The 24,524-nt window shown below is 37.2% G+C and overlaps 2 protein-coding genes across 2 annotated transcripts; both read right to left on the bottom strand.

Moving 5' to 3' along the window:
- Positions 1-1,098: 1,098 nt before the first annotated feature.
- s100a1 (S100 calcium binding protein A1) lies at positions 1,099-2,600 on the bottom strand. Its single transcript, XM_023963844.2, has 3 exons — positions 2,483-2,600; positions 1,514-1,663; positions 1,099-1,406 (listed from the first exon to the last, which is right to left on the bottom strand). The coding sequence occupies exons 2-3, from the start codon at positions 1,652-1,654 to the stop codon at positions 1,248-1,250; spliced, it is 300 nt and encodes a 99-aa protein (XP_023819612.1). The 5' UTR covers positions 1,655-1,663; positions 2,483-2,600; the 3' UTR covers positions 1,099-1,247.
- A 647-nt stretch (positions 2,601-3,247) lies between these two features.
- On the bottom strand, positions 3,248-23,024 carry tlr18 (toll-like receptor 18). Its single transcript, XM_004078474.4, has 4 exons — positions 22,883-23,024; positions 11,566-12,558; positions 8,002-9,184; positions 3,248-5,245 (listed from the first exon to the last, which is right to left on the bottom strand). The coding sequence occupies exons 2-4, from the start codon at positions 12,546-12,548 to the stop codon at positions 4,790-4,792; spliced, it is 2,622 nt and encodes an 873-aa protein (XP_004078522.1). The 5' UTR covers positions 12,549-12,558; positions 22,883-23,024; the 3' UTR covers positions 3,248-4,789.
- Positions 23,025-24,524: the final 1,500 nt, after the last annotated feature.

Consider the following 24,524-nt stretch of genomic DNA (forward strand, 5'->3'; position numbering starts at 1 on the left):
AAACCTGAGACAACTGGAGCAGTTTGCTCATGAGGAGTGGGCCAACATACCTGTGGACAGGTGCAGAAGGCTCATTGACAAATACAGAAACCCTTTAATTGCAGTGATTGCCTCAAATGGTTGTGCAACAAAATATGAAGTTATGGGTACCATCATTTTTGTCCAGCCCTATTTCATTATTATTATTATTATTTTTTATAATTCTGTTAATCAACAACTCAAAAGTAATGGCTGATTTTGATTATTAATTTTTTTATAAATTTTAATCTATTGTTACTTTTTAACGTTTCAAGTCATTTCAGTGAGCATTGTAGACTTTCTTTCTTTAACTGAGGGGTACCAACTATTCTGTCCACCACTGTATCAATAAAAACTATTGGAATATTCAGCAGGAAAATGTCTTCTTTCTGACCAGCTCTATTCCTGTCCTCACCTTGACTTTTGCACTTTGAGTCATATCTTATTTTATTATATTTATTGTTTATTATATTGATTTGGTAAATTTTACATGAAAATTCCATGATTTTAATGATTTTAGTCAGTGCATTTGTCTATTAATGGATTTCAGCCTGTTGGAGAAGATGTAAAAATAAATAATAAATGAGATGGAGCAAAAAGCTTTCCAGAAAAAATGAATCCCACTCTGGGCTGGAGATAAGAGCGTCTTTTAGTAATGCCTCTAATTGTTTTGAAGCTTTAATAAATTGAAACAAATTTAGTTTATATTCAGTTAGAATAACAGCTTCAAATGTTTCTAATTTCAAAATAAAAAGATCAGCAGCAAAGCTCTGCTGCTCCATTGCACGTCTCTGCTTTTGGAATCATTTTCATCTTTTCTTTCACTTCTAGCTGTACATCTCAAAATGTCCTGATTCTAATCTTTATTGTTTATTGTGCAGCCTTGCCTAAAAATGCATGTTTTCCCTTCTAAAAGATACATGTTAGTCAAGCTGTTTTTCTTAAAGAAAAACACTGTTGGAACAGGAGTAAAAATAAAATGACAGACAGATGGCAGTCACAGCTTCTTTTAGCACCTTTTAGCCAATCAGCTTCACTCATTTTGACTTATAAAATGATGAACACTTCCTCATAAATGTATCCAGGTATTCATAAAGCTTTATTAGGATTGGTGACTTTAAGCAAACGTGAGCTTCTAATATTTAAATAGTTATAGGACTGTGTGTTTCTTTATGGGTAATTAAAAAGCTGAATTTTCAGATGTTTTACAGAGACTGTCAGTTTCCCTTTTACTTATTGGCATTCTTAATACTGTCCACAAAGAACTCATTGCAGGCGACAGTCAGGGCAGCGACCAGAACCACAAACTCCTGAAAGTCAACTTCTCCGTCCTTGTTTTCATCCAGGTCGGTCATGATCTTCTCCACAACACTCGCCTCATTTGGACCCTAAAAATGACAGTTTTGTATTTTATTTCTCCTAATGTGATTCATTCAATCTTGTCATGTTTGAGCACATAATAAAAGTAGGTTCTTGTTGTTAGTTGGAAACTCACGGCGAGGAATTCTGAAAGTTCCTCGTGCAACAAGTTCTTCAGCTCTTTTTTGTTGAGCTTGTACTTGTCCCCCTCTTTTCCAGAGTATTTGTAGAACACTGTGATGAGATCCTCCATGGCTCCTTGCAGGTTGGCACTCATTTTGCAACCCTGCAATTGAAGAAAAGAACATTTTAAGAAGTAAAGGAAATTAATCTGCCTCCATCTGCAAGAGAAGCTCAGATTGTAACTTTTTCTTGTTCAAAGTTTTTAGCAAAAAATGCTCTAGAAGGAGCTAAAATATGCTACACTGACATAAGTTTGCTTATAAACAATACATTACTGTTATGTGGAGTGACTGTGCACTTGTTCGCTGCATTTATTGTGAAGTAAGATTGAAAACTAGAAAATATAGAAAACAATGTCTGCAACAGGTGCCCTAACCCAAATTGCATCAGAGATGTTTCTAAGAAAAAAAAACTTAAACCTCTAAGCTTCCACCTGCCCTCAATCTCTGATACCCGAGAAGTGGATGCGGGAGGGCAGTTTCACCTCCCACTTGCATTATAGCACGAGGACAAAGACCTGACCCCCCTGCATACAACACCCCTGGGAGACACAAAACCCTTTGAACCCAAGGTTGCATTTCTCTCAAATTGCTTCACCCTTAAACTGGTTGATAACTCCAAAAAAAATGAATCATAACTTTCAGAGAATAAGGATTCTTGTTAGCCTACAGAGGCCACATGAATAAAGCATTTGATGCAATAAATGCAAAATTAGCATGACTTTTTAGAGATATATCACATACCTAAGATGATTGTATCACTCAACACTGGTTGTGGTAAAGGATGAATAAGTTAATGTTAAAGCACAAAACTTGTTTAAAAAAAAAAAAAAAAAACATCAGTCAGCATGAAACCTCCTGCTGTGCACAAAACTATTGGATAAAAATTAAAAAGAAATAACAGATGGAGAGCGAGAACTCACCTGGTTTGTGTCACTAACAGGTGCTGATCAAAGTGGCTGCAGCTCGACTCTCACCACATCTGTTATAAGCGCTTCTGCGGACCCAAAGCTGGATCAGATGGCGCCTCCCTCAAACAAAGCAGGCGAGCTGCATGTCCATGTAAGGAGGTCACCTGTTCGTCTGCAAAACTGCACGTTTTCATCCCAACACTTTATAAAAGTGCACAGCCATCATTTCGACTGAAGAAAATGTCTGGCCCTATAACATTTATGTGAGGATTTATCTTATTTCTTTATTAATTCAATGTGAGGGCCTTAGGGGGGATCATTAGTAAACAGATATCCATATTTATTAAAAGTCCATTTTGACTGACTTCATAACTCAGGCACAGTCCTGCCAGTCATTGAAACTGCTTTGCATCAATATCTCAACATGGCATGGAGTCTTTGAAAGTTTTTAAACATTTGCATCCTCTTTGGTTAATCTGTTGCGGGAGCTTTGCCATTCATCTGATATCCAGAACTAATCCTGCATAACATCACATACGGTGAAGACATTTAGTCAAACGTTTGTGTTCTATAGCCTCAAACATGCAAAACTGCAATGCATGAACACATTTGCTCTGTAGGGCTAATGTAAGCTTAGAAATGCACCTAGATTGTTTGTGTTATCATATGTTCAGTATATATCTTACATATTTTATCATAATTTGTTTTATTCTGGCTGGTTATAAAACACTTCAGGATCATGCATATTATAAGTACAACAGAATAATTGTAAAAGCAGAAAGTTCCACCTCTTTTTAAATTTTTTAACAGTTTTTGTTGAAAATCAACATTTGATATCACTTTACATTAAGAGTATGTATGGTCATCATTTTAGGGGTGGCTGTCACACACAGGGATTCTACTTGAAGCTTATAAATGACCCCTTGAACATCATCAACTTCTCTGTTCAATACCTTTCAAGGAAGAAATAAAGTCATCTTTTACTTGGAGCAATTCACATTTGCACGGGACTGTTGTATAGAGCTTTATCCAACATATACGGCAGTGTTGTTCAACATTCATCGCCTTTCTTTTTCTTTCACTTTACACAAAGAGAGCAGACCTGATTCACATGCGTCCATGTAAGCCAAGAAATCTCATTTGAAGCAAAGAAAAAAACTTAATTTACTGGCTTGAACATTTCCATATCAAGAAAAAAAAATCTGTTTTTACTTACAATGCTCAAAAACAACTTAATAAAAACATTTAATACATCTCAGTTATTCAGGGCACAAAAATATCAAAACACAAAGTGTATTTAAAAAAAAATACTTTACATGTACTTTTGGCAGACACAATTATCCCTGTTTACTGAAATCCGATTTCATTTTCTACACATTATAAAATAATGCGTCATATGTTTTGCTGCGTACGTGTGAAGAAAATATCAGCTCATGGTCACAGCAGTTATCTTTGGAGATATGTCAGCACATCGCCAGCCCCTAGTGGTCAACACTAAAACTGATCCTAGTGTGAAATGAAAAGAAATAAGAGCTATTATTGAGATTTGGTTTGTAATGTATTTACAGCATTTGTCTTTTCTTCATTGGTATAACTCGACAATAAATGCGAGGACAGTAAAGCTGGAGGGAAAGCACCAAAAAATGTCCCAGTTTCATTTTTTTTTAAATTAATTTCTCCATGACCTGTCTGTCTGACTGAGGTACAGAAATAAGTTTTTTTTTTTTAATAGTGCAAGATATATAACATTGTAGAGTTTAAAAAAACAACAACAACGATGTTCTACTAGAAAGAACTAGAATTGGACTTTTACAACAGTTGTATGAAATATTGTTTTATTATGTTTCCATCCAAAAAAAAATAGGGTTTCTTCAGACGTATTTCCCTATAATTTCCACCTAAATTCCTATTTCAGATTTAAAATGATCAATGTGTGATAACTTTTCTGTAACAACAGATCCGCTTTTAAATTTGTAGTACCATGGTTTTAGTCACAATATTTTTCACATGACCTTCAGATAATCAATGTTAGAACTGATGCAGCTAAAGTAGTTGAAACAGCTATTGAGGATTGTTTGTGAGTCCCTACATTTAAAGTTTTTGTTTTTTTTGTTTAGCTTTAAGTCAAATTATCATTCATGATCTCATTTCCAATGTGCAAGAATGCAACAGACCATCTTCCTATTAGGAACTTGCCACAGAAGTCTTAATATGGTGCTCCATCATCCACCAGGAGGTTCCGTCTGACACAAATTTTAATTGATGGTCTTTGGTCAGAGGAAAAGCAGAGCTGAGGGCATCAACTGTCAAATGCTCATATTATAATACCATGATGGGAATTTGTCTCAGGTTTGACAGCTCAATACCATTCCCCTCATCAAACTCAAGATCTTTACTGTCTGCATCAGGCATGTCCTCTTTTGGCATATTTTTCTCCACTGGAGGCCCGATTACTGAAATTCTTCCCTCTGAGTTTCTTTTCCTGATGCTGTGCGGCCTGTCTTGGGTCTCAGTGGGTTTGCCCAAAACACTCCTTAGCTGTGCCCAGAAAAACTGCTGCTGGTTTGGCTGTTGCGGCCACTCCAGGTACGTCTTGGTGCTCAGCATCTTTTTGAGCTTGCAGTACTTGCTGGGCAAAGAACTTGGATCAATGGGCTCCTTTACCACAAGGATGACATCACTGAAAGTCTTTCCCATCGCTCTCTGCTGAGCGAAGTAGAGCTCGTAGTTGCACCACTCGCTGTTGACAAAGTGACGGGAAAGGACGAAAATGATCTGAGGAAAAACAATTAACAAAAGAAGAAGAATGAAATATTTCTACAAATGTAAAAAAGCTTTGACTCATTTCTATAATCATTAACCGCGTTCTGGAAGTTCAAACAATTGAACCTCTTGACGCTAAATAAGGCAAATGCTGAATTGTGACCAATCAGAGACAGATACTCTGATTTGGTATTGACATTAATGTAGCGTCCTTGTCAAAACATGTAAGTTCCAACTGTTGTAAACATAATCATAAAGGAGAAATTAATCATTGTGGTATTTCTGCCCGGCTGGAATTATATGACACCAATACAGCGTGTTCTTGAATGTGCCACACGTGGCCGGTATGTAGGAACGTATGGTGTGCATGCTGGACTGTTGCTACTCAATACTAAAGCAGTTCAAATCTCACAAACCTTGTGCTAGGCTTTTTGTTTCACAGCTCTATTTGACTGACTTGTTGTCAAAAAATTCCAGCCAAGTATTAATTTTGTCATGACTGCCGCTGCCCCTCCCTCTCAGCGGCCGCTCATCAGGTCTGATTCTCCTCACCTGTACGCCTCAGTGTTTAAGCCTGCCACGTAGTCTCAGTTATTGCCGGAACGTCTAGCCTTTTTGCCTGACTACCAGCCTTGTTGTTGTGATTTGAGCTGAAGTTCAAGTTATTAACCTCACGCCCTGTCTATGTTGACACTCCAGGTCCTCAAGCCAAACATCTACTTACCTGTCACGCTTCAGGAAACCAAGCATTCTGCCTGCTCGTCAGCCGACGCTCTCACTCCGTGTTTTTCTCCACAAGACTGCTATTCCAAGTCGGATCCATCCCAAGAATCTCTCATCCCCGGTTCTGGCCTCTAGAGGACTTCTTCAGTCAAGGTTTTCATGCTTCGACCCCCCCCCTTCTCGCTTCTCTCTAAAGGCCTGTTCACACCGGGACGAATTTCGTCGGCGAAAGTTTAACTCCTCGTGACTAAACAAAGGGCACCAATGTGAGTGTGCACACCGAGGCGAAAAAACGCCACGCGCCAAAGCGTCAAAAAAAAAAAACGCCTCGGGTTCGTTTTTTATTTTTCGACGCGTTGCGTCGAAATCTATTCGACCAATGAGAATGGCGCTTTTGCACACGTGTCTGGAGCTTCTGAAGTTACAGTAAAACACAACTTGGGGGCGCTCAAACACAAAACTGAAGACAGTTAGACGCCAAGTAGCGTCTACACTGCCGCGAAGAAATAATGACGGACATTCTAAAATATCCCCGAACGAAGCACCAGTTGGAGCTACTGGTGCTTGAAATATTCATGTTTTCTTTGTATGACTCTGACAAGCGCGTAAATACTTGCTCTCTTCTTCTGAGTGAAAAGCGACTTTAAGAATCGTAAAGTTGCGCAGCGCCACCTTGTGTACAGGAGTATTTCTGTTTACATTAAGCGCCATCTAATGTCAGGGAATGAAATTGCATGTTCGCTCGGCTCATCGTCAGCGAAAATCGCCTGGGTGTGAACACAAAAGACGTGGCGAAAAACGCTGGCGAATAACGCCTGGCGAATATTCGTCCCGGTGTGTACGGGCCTTTAGTGACTGTTTTTCGACTCTCCTCTCAGCCTGCTGTCGGCTCCCACCTCTTGCAACGCCCTCTGGTGCCTATTCCGAGTACTGCAAGCTCCAGCTCCCCAGTCTCCTCAGCCCAATAAATATTAAGTTGCATTCCTGGGTCTGTCGTTTTTGGGTTGGTCCTCAAGATCCTTCCTGACAAATTTAATTTCCCCATGATAAATTTTCAAATGGTAGGCACCTCAGGTTATTGAAGAGGATGTAATCCATTTGTCACTACTTAATTGAAGTCCTTCATTGTTCAACGTATAACCTGGTGAAACTTTCAATGTGCGTTCAAGGGCTGCGCATGACACACATAGACCTCAAGAACAAGATTTGCGTCGGAATGCATGAACACGCATATACATAGACTTTACATAGACCATTCATTGGAAGGGGTTGCTTGAAAATGCGCTTACCGAGGGGGATGTGAACATAGCTTCAACATAGCCTTAATGACTAATGGTTGCTAGTAGTAATTTGCAAATTCTCTAAAAATAACTGTCACCAACATCTACAGTGTGCGGCGCAAACTGCCATTACATCTCTTTTCCATCTATTGTCCTTAAAGGAAAACACAATTACTTTTTTCTGTTTGACATCATATGAAAAAAAACCTGTTAGCTTTAAATATTTTCTCTATAAATGTTCAAAAATTTTAAAACTGGATACCTTTATGTCCAGGATAGCCTGGATTATGGTCCTGCACCAAACTGCTACAGACCCTCAGCTGGTGTCTGCATTTAAATCAGGGATAAGCAACTCTAGGCCTCAAAGGACGCAGTGTCTGCATAATTTCCAGATATCCAAGCCCTTCTCATGACTGATTACCTGGTTCATGTGTCTCCATCCAATTAGAACATGTCAAAGCAGGGTATGTTGGAAAACATAGAGGGATGTGGCCTTCGAGGCCTGGAATTGCTTATCCCTGATTTAAACTCATCTTCTATTGTTGTTCTACTCTGTAATGACTGTCATAAACACAATGGCCCTACCATTGATTAGTCCTTTTGCCCTAATGTTTGACAGTAAGGCATGCGTCACTTGATTAATCAAAAATGTCCTTTATCAGGAGGAAAATAATCAGTTTGGCAGAATATCACACATTTACCAAGTTCCTCTTCTCATAAAATTATCTTTTAATAGTAACACTATTACAAAATATTTTTCCGTACCTTGCGACTGGATTCAATGTTCTCAATGATGTTGTCGATAATCCATTTTCCTGGCATGAAGTCCCGCTCATGAATGCACAGACGATAGGGGTTTCTGTTGTTCTCTAAGCAGGGCAGGAGCTGGTCCCTGACCCAGTCAGCATCAGAGTGGCTGTACGATATGAAGGCGTGGTAGGTAAAAGTCTCCATTTCCCCCACTGCTTTTTCCTTGTGAGCTCTGTATTTGGCTCTGATGATCTGATAAGTGGCTTTAGTGTACCATGGGAGGTCAAAAATGTAGCAAATCAGCACAAGTACCATTATCACTGCTGCCGTAACAACAACGCTGATGGTGATAACCAATCGAATGTCACAGGCAACTTTGCCAGGAAAATATTTGGATATGAAAGTGTTGAGAAAAGGCTCTGGGTGGTAACATCTGTAGTTTAAAGGCCAGTCTGTGAGGTTAATCTTTCCCTCTGACAATGTGTCCTCCACAAAAGCATGGAGCTCACAAGTGCAATGGTAAGGGTTGTTTCCTGCACTAAGCTCAGACAGTTGGGGCATGTGCTGGAAGGATTCCTTGCTAATCAGGCCAAAGGAATTCCCATCTAAAGCCAGAAACTGCAGGGAGAGACTCTCCCACTTAGATGGAATGAACTTGATTTTATTTCCACTCAGCAGGAGGTGTTTCAGGTTGGTAGCTTTTCTGAAGTATGTCATTTCCAACTGGTCCAGGTTGCAGTAGGAGAGATCCAAGTAGTGTACTGTGGTTGGCAGACAATTGAAAGCATTGCTTCCTAGTGGATTGTGGTGAGCAATAAAATGAGTGATGTTCTGTTTCCAGATGCAGTCTTCCCTCTCTTGGGTAGACCCCAGTTTGTTGTTGCTGAGATCAAACACTTGCATCCGGCTGAACTCTCTTGTTAGAGATGACAAATCTTTCAAGCTTGTCAAGTCATTGGTGCTCATGTTGAAGGTGTGTAGATTAGGCATAGTGCCACTGTAATCGCAGCGTTGGTTAAAGACATAGTCATTCTGCAGTCGATTGTTGGACACATCCAGTATCTCAAGTCCTTCCATCTCTGACCAGGAGTCACAAGGTACTGAATTGAAATACACATGTTGAATGGACAGGTGCTTGATTTTTTTGAACCAGGTGAAGCGCCAGTCAAACCGCAGGATGTCAGGGTTGCTGATGTACCTACGAGAGAGTTTAATGTTTAGAACTTGGCAATTTTTTGGAAGGAATTCATAAAGAGAGGTACTGTGCAGATTTTGGTTTAGGTCTTTTATGATCTTTTACATTTTAGATTGACATTTAATTTTTTAGTCTCTTCCAGTGTTCAGAAAAATAATCTCCATAACAGTTACATTTGTTTCTGGCATAAAATGAAAATAGTCAAAAAACGTAACTGCCTGATGGTGCACCAAATTGATCTATCATACACCATGATACATATGTCAATCAAATAACCACACCACCTCCGCATTAAAAATGTTTGCAAGCCAAAAGATCAAACAATATTTTGTGTCAAGGTTCTAAGGATTTTTTTCTGCTTTTAACCCTTTACCACCAGAGCTTTAGCTTTAGAGGCAACATTCTTTAGACTGCCCCAATCTTCACTTGTTTACACAATTGACATAACTCCAGCTGGTTTTGAAACAGAAAAAAGCAGTCTTACACTGATATGCAACACTTTACAGTAGTAAAGTGTGAACCCAATCAACGTAGATCAGAAAATTTTATTGTGGAGAAAAGCTGCTTTGCGCCATTATGTAACACCTTACATTAATAAAGTTTTATATATCAGTGCAAAACTACCTATCTCCCAAGCAGAATTGGCTGATTTACATTGATCGCGTAAACAAAGAGTTAAGGTATGTTAACGAGCATTTGTTATTTAGGTGTCGTCCGTAACATCTGTGGTGTTAAAGTCCCCCTGTTACAATTTTTCTTTAAGATTCCGAGTGTTGTTTTAATTATGATTATGAAGTTTTTAGCCAAAATTCCACAACTGAAATATCCTAAAAAGCCATTTTTCATGTCTGTCTGTCTATCTATTTGGGCGTGGCCATTGGTGCTGAGCTGAGTTGCCCCGCCCTTGATCCCCCCTTTCGGATGATGATAGTTGTGTCTTGCATGACTGTAGATCTTGATTCAAGGGGGGGCACAAACAACACCGACTGACAGTCTTTCTTCTCAAAAGCTTGTCTTTATAGCGAAAAAGAAACGGTGATAAGGGACATTTTTTGGTTCCAAATCAACACTTTTTGGACAATGTGAAGAATAACAAAACTAATGTGTGTACCAGATCCTGCTGTTTAAAAAAAAACACACGAAAAAGAACTATGATAAGCCCTTGAAAAATATTTCAAATTACATTATAATTAAAGCTGCATTGCACCAGCAACAAGCACTGGCTGTGGCTCAGAAGAGATTTGATGCTAGTGCATGTAGACTGTTGAATTCACTTGCAAATTCAATCCAAGAAAGAGAGTGACTATTTGCATGTAATTTTCCAAATATGTACAAGTGCTGAACTTTCTTCTTGGCTGCAGAGACCCAGAGGAAGGGTTAAGTTTAGGATTACGGGTAACCGTTGTGTTCACACCAGGAGCCAATTTCAATGGTACAAACACAATCTGAGGTCCTGTGGCACAATTTGAGTGACGGGTGTGGCGAAAGCGGGTACACCCTAGTCAGCCTGTCGCAGGGCTGATGGAGCTGGAGCAATTGGGATCACTATACCGGCTCCTGGGAGGCGAGCAGGCGGCCAGACAGAGACTTGCCACGGGATGGGGAGCCAGCTTGCTCTTGAAGTTTATGATATTTGTTCTTATTCTCATTAAGGAAATAATGAAAAAGGTTCCCTGATTTTATTTCTTGTTTTTATTTTCACCCTCTTTGGACAGCAAGCCTCGGCCAGAGAGAGAACTCAAATGCGGAGAACACATTTGGGACTTTAACTTTAAGTTTAATTTTAACAACACAATCCAGCATTGGTCACACTTAAAAAGCGCAATGAGCATGCGCTCCTGATCCATTGTGACAATGGCTCAGGAATTCAAACAAAGTGTCTTGGCGAAAGTTTCACAGCAATTTAAAAGGAGAGATAATTAATTATAACAATATATATTTTTTATCAGATGTGTTCTATTTTATAAGAAAAATGCCACACGTACACGTCAAAATCTCAAAAACATTAATCTCATCAGAGGGGGACTCTAAAAGGTTAAATTGAACCCCTGGGAGAATTCAGACTTGTTAAAATGTTACTTTTGAGACTGAAATGTATTTTCAAAAGTAATGGTATTTTCAAACATACTATGATCTGGAAATTTTGACAAAAGCCAGTCAAGGGCAGGAACTCCAAATTTACCCCAATATATGTGTGGAAGCAGTTAATGTTCCTTGAACATCTGCTCAAATACAGAAAAAGTTTCCTTTTTCTTGTTAACTGTTATTAATGTTTAAAGTCACTGCATGAGTACAACTGAAGTCCCAAGGGTTGAATTTTACTTTAATGTTTTGAGAACTTATTTTAGAAGTAAAACAAAAACAAAAGGCTCTAAAATACTTACCAAAGATCCAAGTTGTCGAGTGCCAGGTTTGTGATGCTGGAACCCACGCCACTGTCGACAAATGTCGGTGAACGGGCGAAGTCGATGTACTGAAGCCTCAGCCGTTTGATGGGGGTCACTTGTAAGTTCATCAGAGCCATCCTCAGAAGGTTCTCATTAAATTTGCCTCTATGAAAAATGAGCTGCTGGGATTTAACATTTCGCAAACCTTGAAAAATGTCATCCTTTCCTAAGTAGTATGTAAATTCAAAGAGGTTGCGAAACTGAATGACTTGGAATGACTTGTTGGCTAGATCGTGTAGCATGTTATGGAGAGCACTCGGCAACTGATCAACTGCCATATCAAACCCCATTATAGTTGTTTGTACGACTTTTAAACTTTCAGGCTCATAATAGCTGAGGTTGGAGGAGCACTTAATTGCAAACGTATGTAACTTGATACTTTTGAGTGGATAAAAATCCTTCTTCTTTAGACCCATAACTAAAGGACCGCCCATAGACAGTATCTGTAGTTTGACAAACTTGGAGAAACTGTCGGCTAAAGTGGCGTGTTTATATAAATTGTTGGACATAAAAAGCTTTTTTAGATTGAAAAGAGGCTCTAAAGCTACTGTAGGGATTTCCAGTAGGGAGTTATTAAAAATGTCAAGATGCTCCAGTAACGTGTTGTTTTGAAAAGCATTGTTGTCAATGTGCGAAATGTTGTTGTACTGCAGCTGAAGAGTTTGAAGGCGCGGGAGATGCTGGAAATCAGAGGCGTGGACAGCATTAATTTCATTGTAGGAGAGATCTATGTCTTCAAGAGTGGGGGGAAGATGTCTTGGCGGCACTCTGTAAAGTTGTTGTCCTCGACAGTCTGCAGATCGGCCATTGTTGTAGATCCGGCAGGGTTTTTTCTCAGTGGAAGATGAGGTCGGGAATACAGTTGGGGATGAGAGAGTCCCCATGAGGAGCCCACTGAACATAAGAACAGCACAGATCATTGTGATGAATCTGAAATGAAACAAAACAGGACTACTGTTCACTTTTTTACAAGGGAGTCATACAGTAGCAATGTTAATTTCTAACAAAAACTTTTTTTGATTTTTTTCCGTGAGTAAATGATCAAATTTAGCACAAAATTCAGGTTTGCACTACAGTACAGTACTTTCCCTGTACTATCCTTTCTGTTCCTAAAGTCTCACTCCAATCAACTTTTAATAGTGTATCCAGTGGTCTTTTGATTGAGATTATGATGCCGTTTTTAGCCAAGACAAAAAAACTTCTAGGTCATAGTTTCTGCGGAGAGCTCGGAGCAGGGAGCTTGTGGCTCACGTAGCATATTTTCTAAGTCACAAACACATTCTTTTGTAAAGTGCATTTTTTCGTTTGCTCCATAAACACAACAATTTGAATAAAGAATACTTCTTATTATCTTAATATATGTCCTCAATAATCAAAAAAACGCCACAGAAACGTGAAAAATGACAAAAACACAAATATGCATTGGAGTGGGTCTTTAAGTCATTTAACACCAGAACTGTAGATCCAGTGTTAACATTTGTAAATTACCATATCTCTCAAACTTTTGTTATAAATCCAACATTTTTTTAAACTAAAAAACAAAATTTTGCAATCCTTACACAAAGTTTTTTTTTTTAAATGTTTTTGGTCATGTTCTGAGTTGCTGCACACCAGTTTCAGGTTAATCATGATCCACAGCCATCTACATTTCAGTTAATTTCCCTTAAGTGTCTGGTTTTCAGATTGTCTGTTCTGCTTTGTCAACTTTTTGTTTCTCCATGGTTTTCTTCATGTTTAAGTTTATTGATTTACTTACTTTACAAATTAATGTAAAAAAGCTGATTCTGACCCAGAGATGAGCACCTTTGCTCTGATTCAGATTTCGTTGGAATTACTTTAATTGTGTGATGGTCAAAACCTACAGTTGCTTCAAGCGCATGGATTATTTTGGGTTGTCTGCAACATCTCCAATAATACTTCTTCCTTCTACGTTTTTCAGTCTGCGTTATTCTATATTTTACATTTCTAATAGTAATGGCCAAAATAAAGCCCCGTGAAGCACTGACCAACTTCAACACAACTAAGATCGACACTCTGCTCGGATCTTTTTAGTTAGAAATAGTGACATCTGCTGGTTGCCTGTTGGTAATGCATCAGAGCACACGTCGTCAATACATAATGACTTCAAGAAGATTTTAAAGCTCAGTCAGTGTTTGTCTTTTTCTAAAATGCTTGATCAAAGGTGTGTAATTGTCATTTTATCTGGATAATGGTATAACAACTATTTGATGAGGCAAATGTGTCGCTTTGTGATGTTAGCTTTGGATATGCTATTGGCAACTATGATCACGTTCATCTTTACTAATGATGTGTCGCTCATAAATGAGAAGGGGGGGGGGGGCGTTACACACGCAGCAGCACATGAACGAATATGAGGAAGAGACTGAGAGTGCGATGGGGGAACAACACAAAACGTAACGAAAAACAGTGACAGTACTAAATGGACTTTTTTTTTTATAATAAAATACCATAAGAGTGTAAAGTCTACAGGAAGGAAAATAATTAAATAAAAAAACAGTTCAACAACCAACCTGTACAGACACATGAAAGAATTTTCTCCAGAACGGGGCACATCAGCTCCTTAAAGCTGATATTTAAACAGCCAACCTGAGTGAATGAAAGTCTTTTTTTTGGCTTGCACATTTTAACTTTTATTTTCTTTTGTGGTTCCAGTGTTTTGTGTTGATTCGCTTTAAATTTGTTTAAAAGGAGAAGGAAAAGAAATGTAAGTAATTTAATTTTTGAATTGTAAACAGCTGTTGTTGTTTTTTTGTCTGGAAGGAATAAATACAAAACATATCATACACTTATATATATATATATATATATAAAACACATTTTTTACATTAGTTACTCATTTTTTGGGGTACTCGAATCACTACCGAGCGATCCTTCCGGTTAAAAAAAAAATGGATGCCGTGTCGAGAAGGAGTTATCGAGCTGGACACCTCTAATTTCTAAATATTTGAATCAAGCGTACAATATTCCACTGGGCTTTAAAGTTAATTCCACATTTTTTTTAATTGTTTGTTTAATTTGGGTATAGCTCCAATTACCAGCAGCCCAAAAATAGAGGAATAAAAATAAAAGAATAAAATGAAGAAAAAAATAAATGAAATAAAGCAAAAATAAAATTACAATTGGAAATGTGTAAATAAAATAAACAATTGGCCAATAGTGGAAACTCGAGAAAAGGAAGAGTATGCTTGTCTGGTTAACTAAAAACACACAAGATAAATCTATTTTAATTAGAACTGTATAGAAGCGTAGAGTTCATCTGTAATTTCATACCATATCATTTGTCTCAGATCATGCATGTTCAAACCACCTGGAGGTCAGCAGACATTGTTTGTAAATGAGAAACATTCATACTTATTGCAACTGTAAAGACCAGACAGAGGAGCTGCTGTCCATTTAATTCTAACATATCCTAGAAGTAATTCTTACCCCAGTGGTGCAAATTAATTGCAGCACAAAATACAATGTTCATGGAAATTGAAAATAGATGCACCAAAAACACAGTGCAACACTCCAACGCACTCACCCAGTTTGATCATTCATGGCTGCAAACACACTTTCTTCAACATCAGCCTGCAGGCTGCATTTATACTCCAAGATTACACACAGTTTGAGTGTCCACGTGGAGAAACCATAAAGTTTTATGACATCGGTTAAACAAACAGTTTGATGTCGTGCCATAGTAACATGCTCGAAATAAACGCATATGTGTTTTTCCTACATATCTTTAGTTATTGGTGATTAGAATAGATTAGTAGTTTGTGAGATATTCCGTCATATTTTGAACAATTGCCAGATTAACAGATTTTTCAAGTGAATTGTAAAAAAAAAGTAAAAATTCAAATTAGTTTGTATTAAAATAAGGATTTTATTGCAATCACAGTAGATATGAAGGAAATTAATACAATTACAACCAGCAATGTTCTAAGTATTTTTTTCAATCCATTTAAGACAAATGACAAGTATTTCAGCAGCTCATTAAATTCCAGATTAGGTTTTTTCAGATGTTAAGAAATGTAAAACTGCACTATTCTTCTTTTTTTGCAAATGAAAATTTACTTTAACAACTGTTTACACCCTATGTTTGCTTTCATGTGTTTTGATTATAAATGTTGTTTACAATATTATTTATTTAGAAAAGTTGAAAAGTCCATGAAAACTAAAATAAATCTTAGTTTCTCAGCTGAGACAAAATGTGAGACTAAAGTTGTGTTTTCACTTGTTTAAGAAAAGTGATATGAAGTGCTAACGTTAACAGTTGAAAGATAACATTTTTTATATTTTTTAATAATAAACGGAAGTAAAAACAGAGATAAGCTCTACTTTTAGTTAATAGGGCAGCCATGGTGCAGAGGTGAAGTGGTTGACCTAGTTGAAAAATAACGGGGTCTGTGCCCGCCCATGTGTCAAAGCAAGACATTAAAGCCCATATTACTCCAGGTGGTTATAAGTTGGTGTAGAGTTCGGGAGGGGAGTGTGAATGTGTGCATGGCTGAATGGGACTGTGACTGTAAAGCACTTGTGGGCCTTCCAAGGAGGTAGTAAAGTGCTATATAAGCATAAGCCATTTACCAATATTTTTTTTTTTTTTTCTGTGTCCTTCTCAAGATATATTTGTTTTTATCATCAACAAAGATTGACACTTAAAAAACTCAGGTTGTTTGCCTATTCCTTCTTCACTCATTACTTATTGCCCTTTAAAGAAGGGATTTTGGTCTGGTCTCCGTAAAATGTTGAATCATTTTAGGTTTTTACCTCTCCAAATGGGTGAAGACATTTTTCCTGTTTAAAAAAAATCCAAAAAGTTGTATCATGTGTCCAAATTGAATTAAAATCCAGGGCACTAGATAGTCCCGCATGACATAAAGGTTTAGGGACTTGTGACGGAATTTGGATATCACATCAGTCACGGTCTGTTTGTATGACCCCAAAAGGTCAAACGTGAAGGTTTTTAAAATAAATTAAAAAAAGATCTTGTTTTTATTTATTTATTTTTTAATAGAAGCATGTTTGCAAACTTCTGTGGTTGAGTTTATGGCTTTCACCTGGTTGGACGTTAACTTGAGACCTCCTTGTGTGACTCATACTCTAACCCAGGAATAAAGCTTCCTGTTCCCTGCAACGCTTATCATCTTTAGATTTGTGCAAAAAAATGTTATCCTCACTGCTGCTGAATATCTTATGGTCCTTTTGAGCTTCTCAGTTTGCTGATAACACTAACTGTTTTTCTAAGATCAAGATAAGAGTCAATGTTATGTTCATAAAGCTCATAAGATAATATGTCTAGTAGAAAAAATTTTTGCTGTTAGTCCATGTGAGCTTCAGACATGTGTTGTTAAACATCTGCATGAGAACTGTAACATTGCTAATCCTGAAAGTTATATAGAGAAGGAAACTGGCACTTCATCCTGGAACAGTTTCTCTACAGGGGAAGAAAGCAGTGACATCCTCCTCTTTTATTTCACAGAAGCAAGCCTCATAAACTGTACCAGTCCCAAATGTTATGACGGAAGTTAACCAAAATGACACTGTCAGCACCTGAGTCACCTACAGATAAGCACTTGGTCTGTAAACAGTTTGTTTTGTACAAAAGCACAAGGAGCTCAAGAAGGAATGCAGCTAGAAAATCATGAGGAAAATAAGCTGTAGGTATTTGAAGGAGCCCTTATGAATTGTTTTACTTTTTTTCCATTTGCCACAACCTGATATTTAATGTAGAACTAGGGATGCAATGATTACTTTTCACAATGATTCAATTCATATCATAATTTGTGGTTGCCAATGCAATTGATAGTTGATATTGGTTCACTTAGAACGATACGATTCTCTGACCTAAAATTGATCCAGGACATCTTTAGGCAAAAATTTAAACATGTTTGTTGTCATAAATAGACAACTAAGGCAATGATTCTTTCGAGTCAACTTGTCTAATACAATCTTCTTCCCCTTACAAGCCCTCTCTTAATCTGCTTTGCCCCCTAGTGATTGAAACTTGGGTTTCCCTCTCTAGATAAAAGGATCTATTTTTTAGGTTTATAAATAATTAGAAGTTGTCTGTTAAATGAAACTTTGGGAAAAATACAATACACCTAGAAAAAGTGTTAAAGGACTAGTGCTTACATGAAAAAATATTTAAAAACAACTCAGCATGGTGCTTTTGAAAACCTGAAGGTGAAAATTGTGTTTAGTGTTTTTAATGTCTTCTTGCAGCATTTTTCTGATGATAAATGATAAATATGTATAAAGAAAGACTCAGAAATGCAATTCTGAGTCTTTCTATATTCAAATTGTTGCGAACCAGGAGCAGACAAAAAATGCAGTTTGAATTAGAATTTATTTGTAACATATGCTGGCCTTTTCACTAGCTCCCTGCTTCATGCTGATGCATCCACCTGCAGACAAACGTCTTTGTTTTCCTCGTATGGCTCAGAACCATACGGCTGAATAGCTTCAATATTGCAATTTTTATTGCTTTTACAATAGCTGAAAAGATTATAGGAGTGGGACTTTTAATCATAATTCTCTTAGATTAACATGATTTCTTCTCTTTGAAGAGAGAAAAGGACAAAAACCGTAAAAAAACGAAAAAAAAACAAAAAAAACATGTTTCCATCATTGATTTTTACCTTTGATATCTCTGCATACGACATTTAAAGCGTCATTCTAAGAGCTCAAAGCTTTATTACGGCATCTGCTGTTTACCCTGCGCTCAATATTTGGTGGCTAAGTTGTTTCATTGACATGTTGCCAGTAAAGCATCCACTGCTCCAGAGCAGTCCTGCAAATGTATCCGAAAGCAGATTTGTTACAGCAACAACTGGTCTTCACAGCGGTTTAATGAGGTTCGGTGTTTACCTGCTTGTGCACAAACACAGCTGCTCTTCTGCTGATGTTGCAGGCACTAGATTTGCAGGTCAGCACGCTCATCCTCCACAATTACCCTCAACGTGTTTAAATTATAATTTTGTTCCTGACAAACATCAACATTTGTTTTTCGTTCATTAGAACTGGTTCCTTTTAAGGTATATTTGTAACATATAGGCTTAAGGTAATTAGCTGGTTGCAAAAATACTTTGCTTAAGCAATTTTACATTCAAAGACAGACCCTGCTTTTTTTCAGAATTTGCTCAATCCTTTCACGGCTGAGCAGTTCATTTTCAAGAAGTCATCCAGTTAGACTAAAATCCTAAGATGATGTCAAAACAACAAAAATTCTGCTTCTAAACTAAAACATTTTAGTGTTTTAAATGGCAAATTATGGAGTTCTGTTTTAAATTTGATTGAATTTTGAAATAAAAATTAGAACAAGGTGACAGAAAGAAGCTGAAATTCATGAGATGTGCTTATCGTGAAAGACCTTAAGTATTGCAGATTACAGTCGAAGCAAAAACCACTTCTGCTTGAATCAGGAGGTGTTTTCAGCTACTGTGGGTTTGATGAACCAACACTGATTAGATCTGACATCCTACACCTTGCTCCCTAATTGGTATGCCTACATGAAAACGTGTTTTACCGAGTCATTGTGCTCTAAATATTTTTCATTACCCAGTTCAGACATGCTTTCTAGGGGTAGCTAATAGTTTAAGCGGATTTGAACAGAGCTTCAGTGTTTCTGGGGGCTGCAGATGTTCAAGCTGTTATGGTTTATTTGTTCTGTAAGTGGATCACAGTGTAGGCAAATCTCATTTGTTGAAAACTACTCTTTTTATCTCACCATTGAAGGTAAAATAGAAAAGGAGTTTTAGGTTTTTAAGAGTCAATGTTTTGAAAGCTGTTAAGGCTAAAACCTGATGGATAAGAAAGGAAGAAGTCTCGGGTTATTAGGAAATAAAAAAATTCTGTTTGGTTTGGCTCTTCTCCATTCATTGTTTCTGAGCTGCATTGTGAAACCAGGCGTTTAAGTAACTAGTAACTAAACTATGAGTAATCGGTGACTTAGTAACACCAGGATAATCTTGTTCTTTGTGTCTTCAAGTAAGGTCACTTACTAAAGGAATTGGACAATATTTGGTTTAGTTATAGTTGCAGCCTTAAAGCTTTTACATGAGACAGGGTTTTAGGGAAAAATCATTTTCCTGGTAAATATTTGCTCTGTTGGTTTTTGACCTTATAACTTTTGATATGAAAACCTCGGTTATTTGATTGGTATAAAGGAATTATTTCAGTGAAGAACATTTGAATGTCTACTTCGTGTTTAGGTAAATTCTTTTGACAGTGTTTGTTGCTGATGGACTTTAAAAAAGTCCACATCGATTTTTATCTTTTAGGTTTGATCAGCCACCAAACTTCTCTTTTAACGGCTAGGGTTTTCAGATTGTAGGTGGACCTTGTGGTCACTCCTTTCTAAGGCCCACTGCATTGTGGGTGCTGCTCAACAGAAGATTTTAAGAGAGAGTGAATATTGACGTGATGAATTTTTCTCAAAGTTGTACCTTTCAAGTCATTTTTATTATTAGAAATGTACGTCTAATCAGATTAAAATACTTTGTTTTCACTCTGATGAGAAGTTTGTTCCTCGATCTCAGTCTGTTTGGTTTTGTTTCAGTCACTTCTTGGACAAGTCTGGGTCTCAGAAGGTCAAGGTGTTTCTGCACACCTGGAAGCAAAAGCACTGATTGTTTTTGAGTTTTATCATAGTTGTTCATGTGGAAACACTAGCATATAGTTAAGAACCCTCAATTTGTCAAAAGATGGTAAGAATTCAAGGTTGAAATAAAGTTCTCATCAAACTCAGCGGTGCTCATAACTCTTTGTTTTCCTTTCTGCTTATGCAGCAACAAAGGTCAGTTGACCATCTCAGTTAACCCTTCTACTATCTTAGATGACCCCAACCTTACATTGACGTGTTCTCCCTACCATGACAAAGGTGGATAAAGGTGGAAAGATTTCATGTAATCCATGGACACCAGTGAAGATCACAAATCATTGAAGAAAAAAGGTTCAGCGCACTGTCTTGGGTCTAGATGACCCAACTCCCAATGTTAAAGTGCCTAGGATAGCACAAGGGTTAAACTGCACATTACTCTAAAAACTCATTATTACAGGTTCATCTAAAGCAATATCCCTCCACTGCGCTGAAATATTTACTTTTACATGTTTATAGAAAATAAAAAGCAACAAAACTTGAACAGTTTGCAGTAATTCTCAATTTTTCTTTCATAGTTTGTTTGCATTTGTCCATTGTATCACAACTTTTATCAACATTTTAAAAGTCATGGATGTTTGAATGCATTTAAGCAACTGATGTGATTCCCTGGAGTGTGAGAAAAAAAAACATGTAAAAATGATTTGAAAGAGTTTCTGCAGAACATTAAAAAATTGCCAAGGAAAATGTAAAAATATAAGGGTAGAGGAACTGCTTCATTATTTGGACTAAAACCTGTTTCTTCATTTCTTCACAGTGCAAAATACACCCGTCATTCTGAAACTGTTCAGCTTTCGTGACAAAGAAGTGTTGCCTCACAGAGTCTTATCAATTCAATTTTGTATTTCTTTGTAATGCGTTTATGACAAAAAGGTCAATGTGGTTACTACAAGTTTTCTTTATAAACCTTCTGAAACTTTTTGATCCTTTGGTTTGTAGACTTAATTTACCGTAAATTACAAGTGAAAATAAATTAGGATGCAATTTCTATTACTTGCCTTTTTTTTTATTTTTTTTTATATACTTTTTCTGATAATGATGTGTCAAGTGGTGTTTCATAAACATACGTGTCTTAAATGTATCTTAACCTCCATTAACTTAACCCTTTTTTCTGGTTAGACCACTATCCAGCGGTGACTGACCCCTCACCGAACGAGCCGAGGATGTCATAACAGACAAAGCGCTTTTGTCAACAGTTTTCTAAAGAAAAGCCTGAAAAAAAAATCCAACAGAGGAAGTGAAAAAGTAAGAGTTTACTTTTACCATCAATCTGGCTCTCTTGTGCAAAACCATCTTTGCCCCCATCCAACTATGCTGACATGCACACAATTCCTCTGGGTGAGGTTGGTCACTAAAGTTTCTTTCATTTCAACTCTGAAGTCAAGTTTATTTTAAACATACAGTATTAATAAAGTTATAAATTGGAGAGTTTTGACTTTCTTTTTTGAAATAAAAATCAAAAGTGAACAGAAGAAAGTGCACCCTTTAAGAAAATAGGATTTTGAAATGAGGAGCAAAGAAAAAGTCTTTTGCTTCCAACCACACATCAAGGGAAGCAAATGTAGTTTTAAATGAACAACATTTTAGCAGATCATTTTTAGGTTTTGCAATAAAAAAATCTAACAGGATTTGTATTAAAAGACATTTTTTCACCGGTTTGTGGGATATTTTGGGGGAATTTTATATTGTACTTCATTACAGCACTGCTTCTCCAAGAAGAGAGTGTACCATGAGCCTGAACCTAAATAAAGAAGGCAGATAACAGAATATTTTGCCATCAAAAATTAAGCTGAATTTAAAGATGTTTTAGGCACATTAATACAATAATAACATCATTTTGGTTTTTGTTATTTGATTAACAGCCTGACATCTGATCATGGACAGAAACCCCTTTGTTTGTGTTTTTTTTTTCTTTTTGTGAATTATGAAAACAAGTGTTGCTGGTTCTGATTACCACTTCACAGAGATGTGCAGCAACAGTTCCTATACTATCAGATTATTCTTGACATGTTTCCTCATTTGGGCTGTTAACAGTCATTAAACATTTCATTACCATGTAGTAGAAAGCCTAAATTTCTGCTTTTATAGAGGTGGTTACACTCATGCCAAAGCACACAGAATTGTTGTGATTGTAGTAAAAGCAGCACATAATCCATATTTAGATCCTAATTGTTTAGTTTCTCTTAAAACAAGCCCATGTGAGAGGAGAAAGGACCCAAAAACAAGCTCCTCATGACCTCAGTGAACCCCGCTGAATGGTTCAGAGACAGATAAGCCACGTGGAAAACTGCCAAAATACAAGAGGATTAAAAAGTGAATGGTTGTAATTAAGATGGGGCAGTATGCTGATCCAGGCTTGAAACACACCCATCTTCTTTATGTTGATCTACTTTGAAAGCATCTTAGTGCAACACCAATGCTCCATTTAAAACTGGAAATATTTCAGGCTGAATTATTGGATCTGCCTCTCTCAAACACTTCTGAACTCTAGCAGTCCAATGCTTTTTGAAGATGATTAGACAAACAGGCCTGGACTGTGGGATTTTTAGTCTCCACACCCAGAGAGTCTGAGAAAGAAAAAGTGCTACTCACCTCAGACGTGCATCCAGACTTGTGTTTGGCAGCTGAGCACAACTGAATTATAAAAACAAGTCGACCTGGGCTGTCTTCTGCTGTGAGTAGGAAATGAGTCAGTGCTGGATGGGGCTGCCTGTGACTGGTATTCCACTTTGCCCCCCTCCCCTTGTAGGCGTCTGCCTTTCCTTCTATCCCTCTTCCTTCAGTGTGGGTGTTTGTGTGTGTGGGGGTGTTTCCGTACAGATTTGGGGCTTTTTTTATTCCTAAAGGGAAATTATGGAACAATCTCACTGCTTCAGCTCTATTGACACTTGTTTTGAAGTAATAATTAACTCCGAGACAATAAAAATTCCTGTGAAGCTGTCAGATTGCAGTCAAGCATGAAGTCATGGGAGGAATGTTGGTCAGCATAGAAAAAAAGAAATGCATGCACAATTGCTTACGGGAATTGTTGCGAGGTTGAGCAACAGGTAGATAAAGAAAACGTGAGTGAGTTTTTCAGGGAAGACTGTGAACACAAAAGCCTCATTGTTTTCCCAGGAACTCGCATCCATATGATCACTTGTCACAGAAATTCACCATTAAAACAAAAGATTCTTTATTTCTGAATTCTAGATCAGTTTTTCTTTAAACTCCTATAAAATAGACACATAAAAACATTAGATAGTTTATATAATTTCAAATTCTAATTTACACGATTGTGCAGATTGTTTTTTTTCCATTTGATTTTTTTTTAAGACCCACTGTTATGAAAATCATGTTTTTGGTGTTTTACTGTGTTCTTGTAGCATTTCCCTGATCATGAAGGACATGTATGAGGGGTAAAACTGCATTTCTGATTATTTCTTTATTGAGATTGATGTGAATCTGAAAAGAGTTTATTTGGGAAGTAAAAAATATGCTGGGTGGACCACAAGCACCCTGCTCCAAACTCTTAGCAACGGGAAGGGAACGGAGCTGCTCTGCACCAAAAGTTCCGCCCACAACTCAGAGGGGAATTTCTGATTAACTCCTGCCGCTCTGCAGAAAACTATGTCCAAGAAAACGACAAAAGTTTTCTCATTTCAGCTTGAAAACAGCGTTATCATATTTAAAAAGACCACTGGGAACGCTAAAATACTTCAAAAGATGATGAGAGTGGGACTTTAAAAAATCCTGAAACTGTTTGCTGTGAAAAACATTTTTATAGGAAAATGTGAAAAAATGTCGGAAAAATAAAATTAAACAAATATCAATCATCAGTGTGAGTTGTAGAAACAGCTAGATTGATGATTTACAGATTTATATTTTTTTAAATGCTTATTTATTATATTTTATTCTATTTTATTTGTATACCACTGTGTTGGAGCCGGTTTAGCTCATGCTGGTTTGCGGCATCTTCCATCCGTGAAAGCTGAAAGAGAAACATTTACACCACTGCGTTGTGGTAAAATCATTTCACTACATAAAAAACACATTTTTTAATAGATTTGAATCAAAAGTAAATCCTTCATCTTCAGAAAAATCCCACAATTACATGTTAGAAAACACCAAAACCACCATTTTCATCAGAGTGGGTTAAAAAAAAGCACATTTTGTTAAAACATTGACTTGTTTAAGGCTTAATATTTACACAAATAAGTTAGATTATTGGGGTTCATGATACAGAAATATAAGC

This window comes from Oryzias latipes, chromosome 16, assembly GCF_053564925.1.
Source record: "Oryzias latipes strain Hd-rR chromosome 16, Olatipes_Hd-rR_3.1".
NCBI lineage: Eukaryota > Metazoa > Chordata > Actinopteri > Beloniformes > Adrianichthyidae > Oryzias > Oryzias latipes.